Consider the following 19646-nt stretch of genomic DNA (forward strand, 5'->3'; position numbering starts at 1 on the left):
TCAATCTTACTGATTTTGTGTTTATTTTTCCGCTATTGAGCTGAATGCTGCACAAGAGATTACATACCTATGGCATAAACTCTTTGGTCATTTGTTTCCTCAAAGAAAATAGCTCCAATCAAACAAAACAGTCACACGACAAAAGAAATCAAATTCAAATATGACCAAAAGCAATTTTTAATAAATGAAATTTCTTGTAATTTTTTATTTCAAACTTATAACTAAATATGACAATAAGTAAATAAAAATACTGCCAAACAGACGAGGCAGCGATATAAATTGGCGTAATCAGTAGGTTGGATAAATTATTACACACACATAATATTTTATACAGCATACATCATTTTCCTTAAATTCTGATAAAGTCAACCTCACTTAACGTCAACTAATTTTCATTGAGGTCCAGAGGTGTTGACTTAAAGTGGACGTGCCTGTATTTTACACCGAACCTATCAATTAACAATAGTTTTTTCTAGTGTCACTCTTATCAACTATTTCTTTGGGTAAAAGAAAAGAAGGGTCTGTACAAAAATGGGTATAACAATTAATGTTAGCTTCATCAAGATATCAAGTCGATTTCAAGAAACATGACAATCCCTGATGAAAACTTTGAAGGAAATATATCGTATCTTATGAATTAGTCATTTATTCCTTTCCCCTTTCTCCTAGTATGAATGATGGGCAGATTGACCAAGAGGATGTCATTGAAATAACACCCAGAGGACCCAAGGTTCGAACCTCACATACAGCATTTCATGATTTTCTTGAGCAAGAAACATAATCTTTATTGCTCACTATGTGGCACTTCACAACAACTCTGATGTCTGAGTTATTTCAATTTTCCTTAAAACAAGCCTTAGAGATATATTCATTGTGAGAATGGATAAAAGGAAGTTTTAAAATCATTATTATTATCACTAATATTTAACATATTAGCCAGTTTTAGCGAGCAGAAGATAACAAGAGTAAAGAAAAGTTAAATATATCAATAAATTAATAAACTTTAGACTGAGTGTGTCATCTGTGTCCTTTTGGTCTTGCAAGAATATTTAAAAACTTCCCTCTTGTCATCTCACGAGCTGAAAAGAGAAATTATTGAAATCGGAACATTCATAATTCTGTGTATAATAATATAAGGTGCAGTAGTCACCACCTGTGAACCCAATTTTGTAACAATTCACTTTGTGCACTAACCTCCTTCTATTGTTTAACATAATTTTTTTTAAAATCCAGCTAGTACAGTAAAAACCGGCTAAACCGAAATTCAAGGGACTTGGTATTTATTTCGGTTTAGGTCTACCTTAAAAAGTTAGTGGGGTTTTCAAGGGGATAACTCTCCTAACTCAAAATCATAGTTGATACATTAGATTGTCTCCCTTATCTCGCGATGAGCACTGCATCAACATGCCAACGGTTTTTTCATCGTTATTATTTGTTTTGTTTAGTTTTTTCTTTTATTATTTACTTTCGTTTGGTTAATTTCATTTGATTATTGTATTTTTATTTACCAGCAATAAACTTATTATAAAATATGGTAACATGGAATGGATTTCAGTATTTTTAAAACTTACAAGAAAAAAATTTAACAAAAAACAAAACAAAAAACGACAACAACAATAACAAACAAATAACTGAGAAGCCCGATTCTACAATCAAGGGACACATGACTTCGCAGCTAGTGGTAGGACTAGAAATAAAGTAATTGATGATACAGGGTTCCCACACCTATTCTTTTTAAAAAATCAAGGTTTTCAAGGTTATTTTCATGGTCTTCAAGGTTGTGCACGGTATACTTTTACAGATAAAGTCCAAGGTATTGTCTGGGAGTTAAATTGAGTCCTCATGTTGCCTAATGCCTATCACAAGTCATTGTCCATTCACTCCATACACTTCATGATTCAAAATTTTAAGTTTCAAAGAAAAAAAAAATTGAATAACACTAAAACACTATGTACAAAAAAAAAAAAAAAAAAAAAAAAAAAAAAAAAAAAATCCACCCATAACTATCTCAATGTCAATCAGTCATATAAGGAATTATGTAGTAGTGTGGGAGGGGGAGGCTGGATCGGTGACGAAGTTTAGAGGCTGTGTGATAGGCAAGTGCCTAGTCTCTAGTCTGCTATGGTGAGTAGTGGTGAATGGGTACAACTGAACACATTAGGTAACAACTCTTTGTCAAAGTTACAGACGATGAAATAGGAATTTTGTTTGGTTATCAGCAACTTTTTTCTTCGGTTATGTGGCAATTTCTATTCGGTTTAATGATAGTTTGATCGTAGTGGTTTTCGGTTTACTGGATAGTTGATTAACAAAAACAAAGAGGAGATAATTATTACATTTTGATTTCTTTTCAGTTTAGAGATCTTTTCCGTTTTTACTGTATTCTACTTCCTCTTTTTCTTTAAGTACCCAACATAGCAACTTGTGTTAATCTTAATTGAATTATCTTGCAAAGACATCAAATTGAATCAAAATTTGGTTCACAAAAACAAATATTATCTTTGACTATAAAATCATATAACTATGGAGACTAATAAAGAAATAATATTTATAATGACTGCTTTATAAAAGACCCTTTCATAGCTTAGTCCACAAGGAAGAGTGTCAGGCACCTGTAAGAATAATTGTAAATGAGCGACCCAAGCCTTATCTGCATTGTACCTCTGATTCAAGTGTGTTACAGTGCAGTTCAGAAATCCTTATCCCACAAATCTCAAATACGTCTCAATTCCACATGTTAATCTCTCTTCTTTATAGCATTAGCAGCACAACATGAAAATCTGGAACACTTTCCGAGGCCAACACGGAAATCTTGAACAAAGTGGACATTCACTTGAGCATTCATGAATAAAAATATTTTGTCCTTTCGTTGTATTGAACGGAAACCAAAAGATGTCATTGCTATCCCTGTGGCATTAAGAGTTAGTTACGCACGCACAAGGAAAATGTGTGCACACAACCTTTCTATCAGTATCGGTGGGAGACTAGCAAGGCAGAGTGGGCTGAGACTATTTCTGTTATCTTAAATCAAGCAAGTCATTAGGAGTGAAGAAGACAAGGTGAGAAGGGACTAGGGAGATACAGATAAGTGAGGAGTGATAGTGATAAGGTTCCAGATTCACAGGTAATGTTGTCACATCCTGGGTGTGTAATCATTTTGTTGGAAATCAATTGATGAAAAAGTGTGTTTCAAAAGGTAAATGATCAAAAGTGTCATTTAATTCTATTTAAAAAAAAAAACAAAGAAGTTAAAGAATACACTTTTATGCTTGTGATATAAATAAAAATTTTCAATATCAGCTTTACCTTCTTCCAAGCCAAGTTGATAAGCCAGATTTTGAAGACCCCTGACTTTCTCCATTAGCTGTGGTAGAGTCAAACTCCCAAATTCTGTGATGGAAACAATGAGGGTTTAATATAAAATTCATGCTATTCCAATTTTTATTTTGTAATCTTTTTCTAAAAATATTTACTCCTTTGATTCAAGGTTTGGCATTGAAAAATTTAATTTCACTCTTTAAGGCAGCATGACCTCACCTTGTAACCAAATGGAACAGTTCAATCAAGCAAGTCACTCCCCTCTAAAACACAGGATTGTTGTTCTTACGGTGATCGAGGGTGTTGCTTATGATTCAAAGATAATTTTCCCCATAGAGATAAAAGTATACCAAAAAAAAAAAAAAAAAAAAAAAAAGACGTAAAACAAACTGTTTCCTTCTTTTTCATTTAAACCTAAGTCAAACTGGGTATTACTGTTGAGAAAATCACTATTCTGATAGTATGTAGTGCATTCTTTATATGTCTAAATATTGGTCAAACGTTTGATACAAACATGTTGGTCATTCCCCAAGCAGCACATATTTTGGAAAAAAGAGATGATGACTGTCAAGATTAAATTCATAAGAATGAATCATTTTAAACTTGTTCCCCCAACAGCCTCGTGTATGTATTTTATTCAACTTCATATGATTTGATCTATGAGGCCGCTGTACAAGGTTGTTTTAGCCCTGACATATGTATATTTTTCTCAATCCATTTACTTTCACTTTCAATAAAAACTCCAAAGTAATTTGTATGTCTAACTACTTTTGCAATTTTGCCAAGAATCGTGTGGTTAGATTTGATTGGTTTAACTTTATTCCTTTCCACATTGTTGTTCCGAAAAATATAATGTTCACCATAACGTGCTTCAGCAGTTTGCAAGCTATTGATCTTAAAAAGATTGGTGACAGATAAGATTTGAAAACAATAACAAAATCTGTATCTACTAGTCTCACACATTTAAATTTGAATATGTTAAACACACACAAAGTAAGTTGGTCAGATTACAAAATATTGAATTTTTCTTTTTTAAAAATAAAGTTTGAGCGGCTCAAATTGCACCCAACATTAATACCACTGGTCTAACTATAGTTTATCATTTCAATTCAAATTTAACAATTAATCAATCAAACGGATTTTGTGATATTTATTGCATGGTTAACAGTTATATTACAGACAATCAATTAAAATGTTGGGTTTTATTTGAAATCCTGAAAACATCCAATACAAATTGTTATAAAAGTTCATGTCACCCTCTTGACAATATCAAGGAAGGTCTATCCACAATGCAGGATTGCACATCATCATACATTTTCAGAAGGATAGACAGCTCTAAATTGTACTCTTTCCGTATTTTAATTATATTACACAGCGGCCAACTTTTCAAAGAACTAAAATGGGACACCCTAAAGCACAAAACTGTCATGCCCCCCCCCCCCCCCCCCCAAAAAAAAAAAAGCAGTATGCTTAGACTATTGTAGAGAAGGAACGAAATTGATGTCACTCAGCTCTTTGTTATTTAACCAATTGGTTTAAGAATTCACTCTGCAAAGTCAAAGATCTTAACGATGACACACGTCAAAGGGAGCAGATCAATGTAAACGATCAGAAACTTGAAGATATAGACACTTTCTGCTACCTCGGGAGTATAATTGACAAGGATGGAGGCACGGAAGCAGAGGTGAAAGCACGGATAGGAAAGGCACAGGTTGCATTCACATCTTTGAACAGAGTTTGGATAACTAAAGATATCTCCCTTTATCTAAAGCCAAGACTTTTCAACTCAAACGTGAGTCTGTCCTACTGTATGTACCACAAAGTGATTTTTCAAATGCAGTATAGCTCTTTTTGCGTTACACAGTCAGATAGAATACAGCAAAACTAGAACTTCAGTCTTTAAATCATCAAAATCGGACAAAAATTTTAAAAGTTATGAATTTTTAAATTTATTTTTGGACTCCAACAATAAGCGACAATTTTCAAACAGCATAAAAGACAATGTTCACAACAAGATTGCAAAATATATATGGGAATAAACTAATAACTGTAAACATATTCATATTCTATACAACTTTTTCTATCCATATACATAATTTCAAAGGTATACAGTGAAAGGTAAAAATTTTATACCCATGTCAATTCGAGAGAAATTAGTTCGGACTTAGTCATTTTTTACGAGAAATCAGCATCTCCTATCAAATACTGGAAGTTCGCAATGCTACTGTGCAATGAAATTCACTCGTAAACTGGTGAAACTTCTCGGACTTGTTCAATGTGTACTGAAATTTGATCTTATTTTTTTTACTGTGATTGTTTAATAAAAAAGTATTGAAATGCAGTGGCGAAGTTGGCGAAAAGCTCCATTTCGCAGAATGTCCACAAAAATACAAATATCGAATAATTGACCATAACTTTGAAACCAATGCTCAGAATACCTTGAAACTTGCTATGTCTATGTATTTTCATGCACTGAATTCAAATCTGATGCTTACAAGTACATAAAAACACATATTGGGATAAAATTTTACATTTTGAGGGTAAAATTAACTCGAACACGCCACAGATGAATCACGAGCATCAAATAACACAGCGTAAAAATCTTCTCAGTTCATGGAACGGAATGAAACTTTGCTTGCATATACAATACGATGCTCTGATATCAAATACCAAGCTCAATTACAAATAAAGCTCATATAATGACTTGACTTGACTTAGATGCCTTTCGCGTCTCGACCGAAAGATCGGGTCGCCTTGGCTGTTTCCAGTATTTCCTGTGTGAGGTGTCTCCAATATTGCCGGTCCTCTGCTAGGGTTCTCAGATTTTCAAGGTCCCCTGCCGTTATGAGACATGCTTTGTCCAAGTGTTGTGAGGTTTTTGTTTAGGATCACAGGGAGTGTTGTGATCGGTCTTCCTCTGAAAAGGTTCCCGTGTTTTTGGAAGTATCCCGACATGGCTTGGTTAGCTGGTATGTTTTTGTCCCTGCGTAGTATGTGACCGCTAGAGCATCATATCCAGTATCTCCTGTAATAAGAAGCAAAATACCTATGAAAAAATATTCAAGGTGACTTATGGTATGAAATGTTTATAAATAAATTGAAAGAATCCCATCTGTATTGAAGCAAAACAATTCGTTGACAACAAACCGGAAGTCGCCTGTCGATTTCGTTGACTTGACTCGGCATACCCGGTTGAAAGGATAATAAAGTTACTAAGGTGATAAAATAAGAAAGATTGTCATTTTTCAGTTTTAAAACGATACCTTACTCTAATAAAAAAGTTGGTTAGGTCAACCAAGGCCTAATAACCTATCGAGAACAGCGTAAAGTAGCGAATCGAGGACAACAAAGTTAGGCTGTTCCATAGCTGTGCTTACTCCCACTGGCAAAAAAGGAAAATGGAACGTGATATTTGATATAATTAATCTTGGTAATTAAACTGCATTTAATTTTATTAACAAAAACACTTACTTAGCACAGACATTGGGTCAGTATCCTTTTTGAGAGTCTTTTTTTCACAGTCCGTTGAGTCGGACCGCAGTTCACGACCAGCCGGTAGATCTGCATCGAGTTCAACGATTGGAATGGCAGCCATAGTTCAGAAGTCAGGAGAACGGTATAATATAGGGTGTCGTTGCGTTCAAATCGCTGTCGCTGTGATTTTGCTTTTAACTTTTAATAAATATGTTTTTGTTGATGAAAAATTTGTCTTTCTGATGGTGTAACACAAGCCAAGGTTTATATTCGGCGTCGGGTGAAAAATTAGAGCTTTCGCTTTCACAACGATATTTCGACGGCTTCGCGGATATAAACCTTAGCTTGTGTTACATGTTTGTAAAGCTTAATTCCCGCTCTTTTCAGTGGTGAAAACCGTAAGTCTCTACGACACACACAGCTAAAGCGCGACCAGTTTGTTTACAACCACTGCAATCCGGTGCGTGGTTCACCCGCCGGTATCGTAACGAAAAAGTTAGAAAATTAAGCTGTTCATTCTAGTAATTGCCGAAAAACAATACAGCGTAACAAAACAACATTTACAAATTATTAAAGAGTGAACTTTGAAGTTTATACAGATATAAATTTTCTTTTCCTTTTATTAATATCTTTATAACAACGATTTGTTGAAAAAGCCCAACTTACTACACTTCGACGGGCTTACGATAGATTTTCAACCGATTCATTGCGTGACTTTGCGGTACCTACCTACTGTATAGATGTGAATGCATCGCAAGCATGTATAAGGAGGATACAGATTTTCGTAAACAAGTGCATGCGTAAGCTACTCCGAATAAAACGGATGGATAAAATTAAGAACAAAGAAGTATGGAAAAGAACACAACAGACACCAGTGGGAGACGAAATAGGAAGAAGGCGATGGAGGTGGATTGGACACCTTAGAAAGAATGACTCCACTATAACAAAGAAAGTATTGGCTCATCAGGGCAGAAAATCAATGGGAAGGCCATGGGGAACACGGAGAAGAATTAAAGAAACTAATATACAGAGAAGTGATAAGACATGGAACGAGATAAAAAAAAGTTAGCTCGGGATAGAAAAGGATGGAAACTGTTTGTCTATGGCCTATACCCTGATCCAGGGTGAAAAAGGCAATGATGATGATGAGCTCTTTGTTATGGTTTTTAGCCAGCTATTTTTATGAGTAGTTCTCACTAAATTGTATTAACCAGACAATTAACTTTTAAGGGTACACATAATTTGTGTGTTGGTACATTATATCCAGCTGGCAGATGTGAGTTTTTAAAAACTAAACACATAGCATCAATATATAACATATCTAGATTTAGAGCTTGTTCTGTTCCTTATTTTACATTGCTAGTCAAAAAAAGCACCATCTTCCAACATGCAAGGGTCATTTTGATACATAAACAATCCAATTTTCAATTTTTAAAAAATGTCTCCAGTCTGCCAAATCGGGACAGTCCCAATTTTATCAGGACAGTTGGCCGCTATGATATTATAAAAGCTCAACATTGGTAAAAAGCAAGAAATGTGCTGGCCTGAAGGGCATTAGATTTATCCACAATGAAAAATAATGGACCATTAAAAGTTGGATTGAGAATCAGATTAAAAGTGCTTCACCCTGCAGCAAGTTGATGTCATCCCTTTCTAGATCTGCCATCCATTTCGATGGTGCTGATTTCTTTGACTGAAATTACAGAGCAGATCATCATTTTATATGGTTATTTCTTTTGTTTAAAAAGTAACTGCACATCATTGGTCTTAATCTAGGTAAATAAAACTCTAAGAATAAATTACTCAATAAAATTGAATACAAAAAAAAAAAAAAATAAAGTATTCATTTTAAAAAAATTCAGCTCCTTTTTCTAACCAGTTACTAGAATGTGCCAATTTTGTTATTCTTCCTTTTCAATATTGCAAACAAATTCACGATATATATTTATAATGTTCTTGTTCATACCTAAATACAATTATATAAACAAGAATTGATTTCCCTAACTGCTTTCAAAGCTGATTTTTCCTCTTTCAAAATATGCCGTAACCATAATTGTGTGTCACTGTTTAGCACAATGTGTAATCTTTCACTTGATAACATAAGAGAGGTGATCCAGGCATTAGCAGTGTTTGTAAATAAGAACCATCCATTCTACATCATATATGTTTAGTCACAATGCATAAACCAAAATATAACTAAGTCAAAATACACTACCAAGACCTCTAAATTTTGGTTTAACTTCAGGGGTGAGAATGACTGGTCACAAAAAAGGAGGAAATTTTTCATCGTGAAGATGACCCATCATGCGACCATAACCTATAAATTTGAATTTCACTAAAATTTACTGAGATACGATCCAAAATTGGTCTCGCAGCCATTTCTGACACAACTCGGTGGAATTTCAAAAGTTGAAGTGTAATTACAACATTTGGTGGTTGTAGTAAGGATGATGATGTGGTGGTGGTTGTAGTAAAAGCAGTGGTAGGGATGATGTGGTAGTGATTGTAGTAGTAGTATGGATGATTGTGTGGTGGTGATTGTAGCAGCTGTGGTAGGAATGATGATGTGGTGGTAGTTGTAGTAGTAGTGGTGGTAGGGATGATGTTGTGGTGGTAGGGATAATGGTTTGGTGGTGGTTGTAGTAGTGGTGGTGGTAGGGATGATGGTGTTTGGTGGTGGTGGTAGGGATGACGGTTGTAGTAGTAGTAGTGGTAGGGATGATGATGAGATGGTGGTTGTGGTAGTGGTAGTAGGTTAGATGATGTGGTGATGGTTGTAGTAGTAGTTGTGGTAGGAATGATGATGTGGTAGTTGTGGTAGTGGTGTGAGGGATGATGGTGTGGTGGTGGTAGGGGTGATGTGGTAGTGGTGGTAGGGATGATGATGTGGTGGTGATTGTAGTAGTAATGGTCTAAGAGATTATGTGATGGTGGTTGTAGTAGTAGTGGTGGTAGAGATGTTGATGTAGTGGTTTTGGTGAGTGTTTTTTTATTCAGTGATGATAATAGCAATTTGTCAAAAAGGAGGAAAATTTCTCGGTCTATCGATCAAACACAAGCAAAGAAACCTAGTAGTTATTCAGCTTATAAATACAACCCAAGAATCTCTCAAATTTAAAGCAATAGTCCAAAGGTAAAAAGACAAAAGATTAACTAAGCCAATCACCATTGCCTTATTCTAATATATTATTTCTATATACCAGATGATTTAATGGATGGTTGCGAAAGAGAGAGAGAGAGAGAGAGAGAGAGAGAGAGAGAGAGAGAGAGAGAGAGAGAGAGAGAGAGAGAGAGAGAGAGAGAGTAGAGATTAAAAAGGCAATAGGTATCTACAACAGAGAAAAAAATCCAGACCCATTTGTCCCTCCCCTTCCACCATCAACTAACTAATCAAAGAACACTACTGGTCTTCTGTGTCAATTGTGACATCTGGTGCCATACTGTCTGGCCCAACGTCATAAAAACGGGACCGTCACCAAATTTCACGAGACTGAGCACAGGTGTCAAAATATGACATAAGACATAATGGTGATTTTGTAGTTTTGAGGAAAATGTTTGACACGGCAAATTTGAAAAAGGAGGAAATATGATGGGATGGGCGGAGATAAACTACCATTTAGGCGGAAATCCGCCTTTAGGCGGAAGATTCTCAGCCCTGTTTAACATATGAATCTATATATATGATAAAAAAAAACAAAACAAACCCTGAATAACTCAAACTGCTAACCGAACAAGTAGATTATTTCTTATTTAAAGTACAGACAGCCATAGATAAGACAATACCAAATATATTCTTGTTCTATATAAACAATACTATTCATCTTCTTTTCATCATTGCACACATTTGTCAAACCATCCCATTCCTCACCACCTAATGTTTTATAAATGTCTAAAATATACCAGTATTTTTCACAAATCCTGAGAGAATTAAATCTAGAGTTTTTGAAAAGATTAAAACCTCACAGTCACAGAACCACATTTAATTTTGAAAAGGTATATTTGCTTAAATCATCACTACTTTGAGGGTGAAAAAGATCAAAAAGCTTACATTTTTTTGTACTTCAAACTCTGTTACTCCAGGAACTGAAACACAAAACATAGATTTGCATTTACTCATTTAAATTAGACCAATTATGTAAGCCAGAAATCTCTCTCCCTTCACCACAAAAAAAACAAACAAACAAACTAAATAAATAAAAGGACCTTCCAATCTAAAAGCGGGTGTCATACCACAAGACCACATAGCCATAACATAATTGTATAAAGTCAGGATTAGCCAAGGAAAAAATTTGGGAGCATAAAAGATAAAAGACAAAGCAGACTGAAAAATACATGGAAAAAAATCATCCATATGGAATCGAACCTCAGACTAACTAATTGCCGATCATCATTAGTCTCTGACTAGAATCTGATTCAACTTCTGGTCAAGGAAGTTTCATCTTTTGGGTTGATTTTTCTAGCATAACTCACGATGTATTATTTAACATGCTCAGATTCTGATTGGTCAAGACCAACTCAGTAGAACAAAATAATCTTTAAAAATTACCTTAATTATATTGGTTACCTTTTGATTTTGATACAAAGTATTTTACATTTTCCCTATTTCCTCTATGAAAGTACCACACTACCCTCTGTCCTCAATACCAATATGTTGTTCTTCGGGTTTGAATAAAAACCATAGTTACAAAAATATCCTGTGTCATCCTAAATTATGTCAAACTTAACACAATACTACTACTACTACTGATTATAATAACAATTACTACTACTGATTATAATAATGATAATAATAATGACCCTAATATAGTACTACTACTACTACAACTACTACTTATATATTTTTTGTAATATTGAAAACAAAAAAGGAGCTTTTTATAGCACATTGATAAATGTTCACTAAATGAGCTCAAAGTACTATTCTCGTGGTCACATGACAATAGCAATATCTAACATGTAGGATGAAATATGACTCCTGTAAGAGACTTCAGTTTTAGTGGACGACATCGACAAGACTCCAGTCTCCATTAAACCAATGTAGCAGCTTAGTTTATTAAATACAGAGTTGGGGACGCGACCACAAAAACACATTGACGCATGAAAATCAACATATGCAGTCTCAAGTTATCCATTTTAGATTATCACAGTTTCACTTTTTTTTTTTAGAGAGACCTGACATTTTACAGTGCAGTGAGAGAATGTGAGAAAATGTTTTCTTGATTTTTGAGGACAGCATTTCACAAGTTGAACTAACATGATCTGAAATAGAATGCATGATGATTACAATTTTCATTTGACATTATAATGGGGTAAAATTGGTTTCTAATATATACGGTGATATTTCATACTCTTCCACAAAAACTCATTTAAAAAGTGAATAGTACCTTTTTACTTGATATTTACACCGCCCCGTATCCCCTCTTTGTATTCCGATTCTTGTTTTCAGTTTGGAAACATCAGGAGAGCCACAAGATTCATGTTCCCTACATAATAATCTGAACTCTGAAAGCCACTATCTTTTTCAATTAAAAAATAAACAAAGCATAAAACAAAACTTTTAAAAATAAAATGAAACCTGCCCTTACATTTTAATCAAATACTTTTTGTTCCCAAATTTTTCATTTTGTTTCAAAGGGCAGTGGGTACACAGCCACTACCCATGATTTTATGTGTAACCCTTACTCTTAATTTTTGATTTTGTGCAGATAATAAAATAAGATGATTCTTGATTTTAGCGGCAAACTAATTCTTAATTTAAACAAATTGTTCTAATTTTACTCACTTTTCTCCGGCCATAAATCTGGTGAAGATCTATCAAGCTTCTCAAGGCTCAAAAGTTTATCTTCATCTGTATGATAAAACAAGTAGGTATTTAACTTTATCATATCATGCTGTAATTTGGATATTTCATAAATCAGCAACAACAATAAAATGCATTATAGGTAAAACGTGAAAATCTTGGTTACAGAAGTGGAATGTATATGCAAAGCTGTCATTCTCACAAACTCCTTGAGCATGGAAATATCGAAATCACTGATAATCTAAAACTCCGTACAATTCCCTGTTTTAATCCCTCTATTTTGCTAGGATTGACAAGACGAACATCTCGAACAAACTGGATTTTCCCTTGCGGCCAGTTGAATTTTTAATTTTAATTTTTGTGAATTGTTTGTGTTGAATGGAAACGAAAGATATCATCGCTCTTCCCGTAGGACTAAATGTCAGTTAATGTGTTACGTGTGTGTGTGTGCGACATATACTATATGTGTGTGTGTGTGTGTGTGTGTGTGTGTGCATGCTGAACTGAGGGGGAATTGCGAAGCATGTGTGACTAGTGTCTTACACACACCACCCATCACTCCATCATTACCTCACTTTATGGTAGTTAATCTGAGCTGCCAGTACCATAGCAAAATGGCCAGTATCATTGGGGCCTAAGACAGTAACTGTTAGGTATTAAAATGATACAGACAATTAGGGGTGGGGAAGGTGGGATGAGAGCTGTGTGAGAGCAATGCCCTTCCTATCTCTTTAGCCTGCAGGTGTTAAGTGAGGAGTGATAGTGATTTTAGATCCCGGATTCTTAGGAAATGACGTCGCTTCTGAATGTGTAAACCAGAATGCAATATGCTGGATTTGAATTTTATCAAGCAGACGCAGTGGGAACTGTCATTCCATTTCTGTAACTGTTATTGAACAAGACAAACGCACTAAACGCAACACCAGTGAAAACTGTCTTCATAATTTTGTTAAAGATGGTAGAGAAAAGGAAATTGAATTATCTCACTGTCAACTCTTAGTTCACAATAATGGAGGGTTATAATTATAATATGACTTTTATCGACAACCCACATTCCAACCACATTTACCTCATCATATCCTCTGTAAAATACTCAACACGGAAATTTCAAACAAATAGGCCCAGTTCCGACTTATTCGAGATTTCCGTGCTCGAGTGTAAATATAAGTAACATTAACAGTTGATTACATTGAGTATGCCAACAGGACATGAAGCACCAGACCTATAAAAGACCATGAGAGGTAAAAATAAGTGTATTTTAGGTGGAAAACTAATATCTGGAAAACCTCAGTGACACTACTGCTCCTATGTACAGTCCAAGCTGGTGGCAGCAGCGGAGGAGGAGGTGGTGATGGTGGTAGTGGAGGAGGAGGACGAGGAGGTGGTGGTAGTAGTGAAGGAGGTGGTGGTGGTGGAGGAGAGGGATGGGGATAAAAGGCCCTTTTCCTTTTATTCAATCAACTTGTCTGCTATGGAACCAGTCCTCCCTTAAACTTAAAATATGGACAAGAAAATAACACTTCTTTTTTCCTGTCAACGAAAATATCTTCTGTTGACAGGTCTAATTAATTTTTAAAAATTTATTCTCTATTGTCTTCTGGCACTTTCCTACTCACTTCATCTCTTGTTGTTACCAACATAAGTGCCTGCTCCACTCACTTTTCTGAATTAAAAATTCACCTCAAATACTGGAGCATACTCAATGTCTCAATTGTTTCTATGTTATATGTTTGTGTTGAGAATATTGGATATTAAGCTTAATTGCTGGCGAACTAACTTCGCGGGGGTTGTGGACCCGCTATCTCAAATAGTCGGTGAGAGAGAGAGCTCTAATAATGACTAGGGTTAGAGATAGATGATTTTTTTAGGGATCGTGGATAGCTCATACGGTAGTCGCGTTCTCACCGGCCAGGCGGAGTTGTCGTACCTTTAAGGTCGCAGGTTCAAACCCCCATCACTGCCGCGAAAATTTTTTATTCTCTATTGCCATCTGGCACTTTCCTACTCACTTCGATTTCTTGTTGTTACCAACAAAAGTGCCTGCTCAACTCACTTTTCTAAATTAAAAATTCACCCCAAATACGGAGCATACTCAATGTCTCAATTGTTTCTATGTTATATGTTTGTGTTGAGAATATTGGCTATTACTATTAAGCTTAATTGCTGGCCAACTAACTTCGTGGAAGTTGTATGTGTTGGACCCGCGATCTCAAGTAGTTGATGAGAGCTCGAATAATGGCTAGGGTTAGAGACGATCTTTTTAGGGATCGTGGATGGCTCATATGGTAGAGTCGTGCTCTCACCGGCCAGGTGGAGTTGTCGTACCAGTAAGGTCGCGGGTTCAAACCCCCATCACCGCGGCGAAAAATTTTAATTCTCTATTGTCTTCTGGCCCTTTCCTACTCACTTCATCTCTTGTCTAATTAATTGTTTGTAGCAGACGACAAATTTCTCAAAATAGTCATGTGACAGCGTAAAAACAACACAAGAAGTCTGGGAATGCTAACTGTCGGTACTTCCTTTAAATTTTAAACTGTGTAAACAACAAAATTTCGTATTGAGTCTGAGTCTGGGTCGACTCTCAACAGTAGGTACTTTGGTAAACGTCCATTTGGCCCTCCAGCAGGAAGCCGATAAATGGGCTAGTGGCTGTGACCCGATTTTTTGGACTTTTGAGTGATGGGTCTCAGAAAAAGTTCCATAGATCTTTTATTTGATGGATTTTAATGATTTACGTCTTATTTTCTTCAGGAGAAATCACTCTATCGTTTGGTGTAGTTTATTTTAAAATCAATGACAATTTAGTATAACTTTTGATTATGGATAAAATAGGGTATAATTTAGCTTTGGATTATTAAAAGATTAGAACTTAGTAAATCTAGGGAGTTTAATAGAAATTCTAAATGTACCTCACACACTTGAAACCAATGTCATATGAAAGAGCTGGCAACACAGATTACAAAACAGTTTGAATTTTGTTTGTATCTTGATTAGAAATGTAGTTACGGCAGTTCAAAGTCTGAAATTTCAGACCGATTTTTACCCCAAAATTACCATTGCAAAGTTGTGACCGAAATCGCGTGATGTTAAAAAAAAATGGTTAAAACAGTCAATATGGAGTTCTTATCATATATTGTATACCAAAATGTTCGTCTTATCGAGGACAGTGCATTTACATTAATAAAGAGGAAGATAAACATTTCAAATTAACACATTATTACATAATATGACGCAAATGTTACATAATCAAAAACTCGGCTAAGACGTAAGAAACAATTTGCTCTATCACTTTTGGATTTATCCCCAATATCTCACTGAAACAATTGCAAATAATTCCCCTCTTCTAATTAATACATAGAGAATAAAAAAGGGTTTGAGAGTATTTAAATGAAAAGATATAAACATGTTTGTAATGTCATAATGAGTTTATTTTTACCTATGGCAATTTAATTGCATATAAATAAAATGGTAGATTGAAAAAGTTCAAATAAATTGAAACAGATTCCCTATTATACCTAATTAGAAGGAAAGTTCTGGCTTTTAATACTTTAAAAAATTCTGCTGAACCACTTTGGGTTTATTGCTATTACATCATTTGAACTGACAATTAATATAATTTTATCCCCCCACCCCCTCCCCCCTTCTCTCTCAATATATGGGGGTGTCAAAACTAATAGAACTTCTTACCATAATAATTATTAAGGCTAAGAAGGCCTTTAGAATATGGATACAAATGATAAACATAGCTAAACATATGGGAAAGAAACTTGATGACTTGATGGCAAAGTAAAATTAAATTAAATTAAAGCAATTGGTATTTCTAAAATATCGATATTATTAATATCGGATTTCACAAAGAGAAAAAATATACGAACTTTTAAAACAAAAACTATAAAAAGCCTATAAATAAAGTTGGAAAGTATGTATTCAAAATAAAAACATAGCAAATAATAGTACTGAAAATATTATGGACTAAATTTAACATAATACATAACTAAATTTAAAATATCGATATGAATATCGATATCGTCCGGCAGCCATGATGAGAAGATAATGTAAACAAGGCATTTCGGCGCAGAGTTAAAAGGTGTCTGCGCATCGATATAGAGCCCTGAAATTTGGCATGAATAAAGTTAAGATGTTATTCTAAAAACAAGCGTTTAAATTTTAAAAACACACGCGGTAAATAAAAAAATAAATGCATTTGAAAATTGCCAAATTTTAACTTCATATAACTTCTGGAATTATTAATGGATTTTTCCTTAATTGGCACCATTTAAAAGGAAATTGAAAGACGAAAATAATGATATCAAAATATCTGCGATATTCCTCTTTATAACGAAGTTATGCATATTTAATTGAACCCCCCAAAACGTGAACGGCAATTTTCGGTCACAACTTTCCTATGGGCGAGTTGGGTCAAAATTTGACTGCCACTGCTGCTGCTCACTAAACTGCCTAGTAAATCAAAATTTCATGATGACACGTTTATTTAACATCTTAACTTTTATATAAAATTAAATTCAGGGCAAAGTTGTATACCGCATCCATGAAATTCGTTCCAGCAAAATCCTTACTCAAATCTTAGCGGCCATTTTAGACCAGTTTTGAAATCCAAATGGTGGTTACTACCGGAAATGCAACAATTTTCAGGTCACAGTCACAAAGTCCGTCAGTATATAACAAATCAAAGGCAAAGAGAAGACCATTTTTCAGCCTTACTTTTAACTAAGATAACTTTACTTCTGCTTATCTAATTTTCACAATTTTGAAAAGCACTTTAAAATGATATAGGTTTCATTGAGCTCAATCCAATTTGAATTTTTTACCAAAGTACCTATCAACAGGCCAGGGCCAGAGGGCTGAAAAATCAAAATGTTTCTGAGAAAGTTGAAAGTAGTTTTTGAAACAGAGGTAAGTACTTTTTAAAAATCTCTTTAACGCGAAGGCATGCTCAAGGCGAATTGGGCTTTTCTGGCTTTTCACGGCCTTGGTTCGCAGAGGCTCGCGTCTCTAGTCTAAGTCTCACTCTGATTCTCTCTCAGTCTGTTTATAAGCAATATACCATTTTTATAAGTCCCACTATCCCCTTTTTATCCGAGTTCCAATGTACTGAAAAGCACATAGTCATAACTCTAGATAGTTAAGATGATAGAATAAGGCATCTGAAATGATATTGTGAAAAAAGCATATGTACAAAAAGAAAATAAATAAACATCAAGAATAGCACTCTCACTGTTATCGTTATTTCCATTTGACGCCATTTTCTTTCACTGGCCATTGGAAAATTTTATCTTCGTACATAAGCTGTTTCGAATATTGCTTTTTCTTCGTTTGGTTATTTTATTTTTGTGGTTCATAACGCTTTCAAAAGCTTTAAAAATGTGTGTCAGCCATGCATCATTTCTAATTTGTATAGACTGATTTTTTTAAAATTTCATCTTATACTAGGAAATTATCAGGTTAATGACATTTTTTTCATATATTTTTGGTCTAACTTAACGTTGAAATAAAAATTGAAATCTTAATCATACTATCAAAATCATATTTTTATCTGCTAAACTGTCTTATGTTGCTAAAATTAATTTGCCGCGGAATTTTGACTTCTTGATATTTTCTGGTTGCTTCTAATTTTTAGCTGAGATTGTTTTTACGAAAAGATGATTTAATAAAGTTTTCAGTGACCAACTTAACCGTGGTCATTAAACTCCTGCAAGCCTTTTTGCCGCACAGCGGAATTCATTAATAGAGAATACTATTACATTGTCCTTGAGAATGAGACTCAAGTGTGAGGTTCAGATCCTGAATAGCCGGCCACCAATTTCAAGTGGGCCTTCACACAAGCCAGCAAGAGCTGTATTTTGTCATGTGTCGTTGGGACGCAAACCTGGTCAAAACGACGGGCCCATTTTGCTCATGCTCTGTAATGCTAAAAATCGAAATGGAGATAAGTATAAGGTAGGACCCCGAGAGTAAGACTTGTCCCTGCTTTCCATTCAAAATCAAAAGTCACGAAGGTGTTCAGTGTTGATGCTGCCTTGCTTAGAATTTTAGTTTTACTAGAAGGCACTTTAAAAAAATTTTCAGCTTAGATTTACCCATTCAGATGAATGGGACTTCAAGTAACATCTAATTTGTTATCTTATTCGTTTTTCTCGACAAACTAAACAGTTATTGATATTTTTATGTTTAGAATCTAGAATTTTAGTCAATTTTGAGAGTTGTGTGGTGAGTGATTAGACTCTTATTAAGAGGGTTTATACATACTTTATTGATCCTGAATGGAAATTATCATGTTACACATCAATCATTGATATGTTTAACACAGATATTTATACATTGTCGTAAACTAATAAAAATATAAGCTAGGCACTTTGATAAAATTTTCAAACTCAAAATATCTTGATTTGACTCAGTCAGGGGGATGGGACTTGAAAAAACATAAAATTTGATACCTTATTTGTTTCTCTACGACCTACGGTGCCAGAGTTATTTATATTTTTCTATTGAAATTTTTTGTCAATTTTACAGAGAGAATCTGTGATCTCACTGCTGCCTCAAAACCAGCATCTCGCGGCGATCGGGAAATTTTGAGTTTTACAGTCAACATGGCCCACTTATTGTTTTCAGTAATTTAGTTTCAATTAAAAAATAAATGGCAAGTGTTAGGTATCATTTTAATGGTCAGAAAATAAGCTTTATTTTCATCTAAATAATTTTCATGGATGGAAAGTATGGAAAAAATTAAGGATAAATGAAAATGGAAAAAATATGAGGTTTTTGTCCTAAAAAGTGGGGTTGATGGCGGAAAAAATAAAATAATGAGCGAGTGTATCAATTTTGATGAAATTTGGCAGAGATATTCTTCAATTAATTGTCTATCGATGTATGAAGTATAATTAAAATGTATCCATAATTTAAAAAGTTCTTATAATTCAAAAATTTATAAATTTTTATTACATAAGCTTTTTGAGAAATATAATCAGGAATTAAGAATGAAATACACCGTCAGAAAGCTTGTTTTGTGCCCTTTATAATGATACCAAAGTTAGTCACA

At 34.5% G+C, this 19646-nt stretch overlaps 2 protein-coding genes across 3 annotated transcripts in view; one reads left to right on the forward strand and one right to left on the reverse strand.

Annotated features, from left to right (window-relative positions):
* LOC144962815 (protein lin-52 homolog) lies at positions 1 to 17888 on the reverse strand. The gene is made up of 6 exons (XM_078896091.1): positions 17826 to 17888; positions 12572 to 12637; positions 10841 to 10875; positions 8419 to 8485; positions 3307 to 3390; positions 1 to 1079 (listed from the first exon to the last, which is right to left on the reverse strand). The coding sequence occupies exons 1-6, from the start codon at positions 17851 to 17853 to the stop codon at positions 1018 to 1020; spliced, it is 342 nt and encodes a 113-aa protein (XP_078752217.1). The 5' UTR covers positions 17854 to 17888; the 3' UTR covers positions 1 to 1017.
* Positions 17152 to 19646, forward strand: part of LOC144962813 (leucine-rich repeat protein 1-like) — a 21874-nt gene continuing 19379 nt past the window's right edge. Inside the window, exon 1 of one of the 2 annotated variants that reach the window (XM_078896090.1) lies at positions 17152 to 17503. In XM_078896090.1, the coding sequence (XP_078752216.1) occupies positions 17465 to 17503 (39 nt within the window). In that variant the 5' untranslated portion in view covers positions 17152 to 17464. Of the gene's footprint in view, positions 17504 to 18180; positions 18548 to 19646 lie in introns of those variants that run through there. The other variant, XM_078896089.1, reaches the window with a different exon arrangement.

The sequence above is a fragment of the Berghia stephanieae genome, chromosome 1 (genome assembly GCF_034508935.2).
Source record: "Berghia stephanieae isolate SIO BIC M18660-M18661 chromosome 1, UCSD_Bste_1.3, whole genome shotgun sequence".
Classification (NCBI taxonomy): Eukaryota; Metazoa; Mollusca; class Gastropoda; order Nudibranchia; family Aeolidiidae; genus Berghia; species Berghia stephanieae.

Bases quoted from the DNA above. Each gene is read 5' to 3' on its own strand.
- LOC144962815 (XM_078896091.1), bottom strand. From the start codon at position 17,853: ATGGCGTCAAATGGAAATAACGATAACA. The intron at 10,876-12,571 runs GTGAGTAAAATT...TTTGTGTTTCAG, and splicing joins AGATTTATGGCCGGAGAAAA to TTCCTGGAGTAACAGAGTTT. The intron at 1,080-3,306 runs GTAAAGCTGATA...TTCTCTTTTCAG, and splicing joins TCAACTTGGCTTGGAAGAAG to CTCGTGAGATGACAAGAGGG.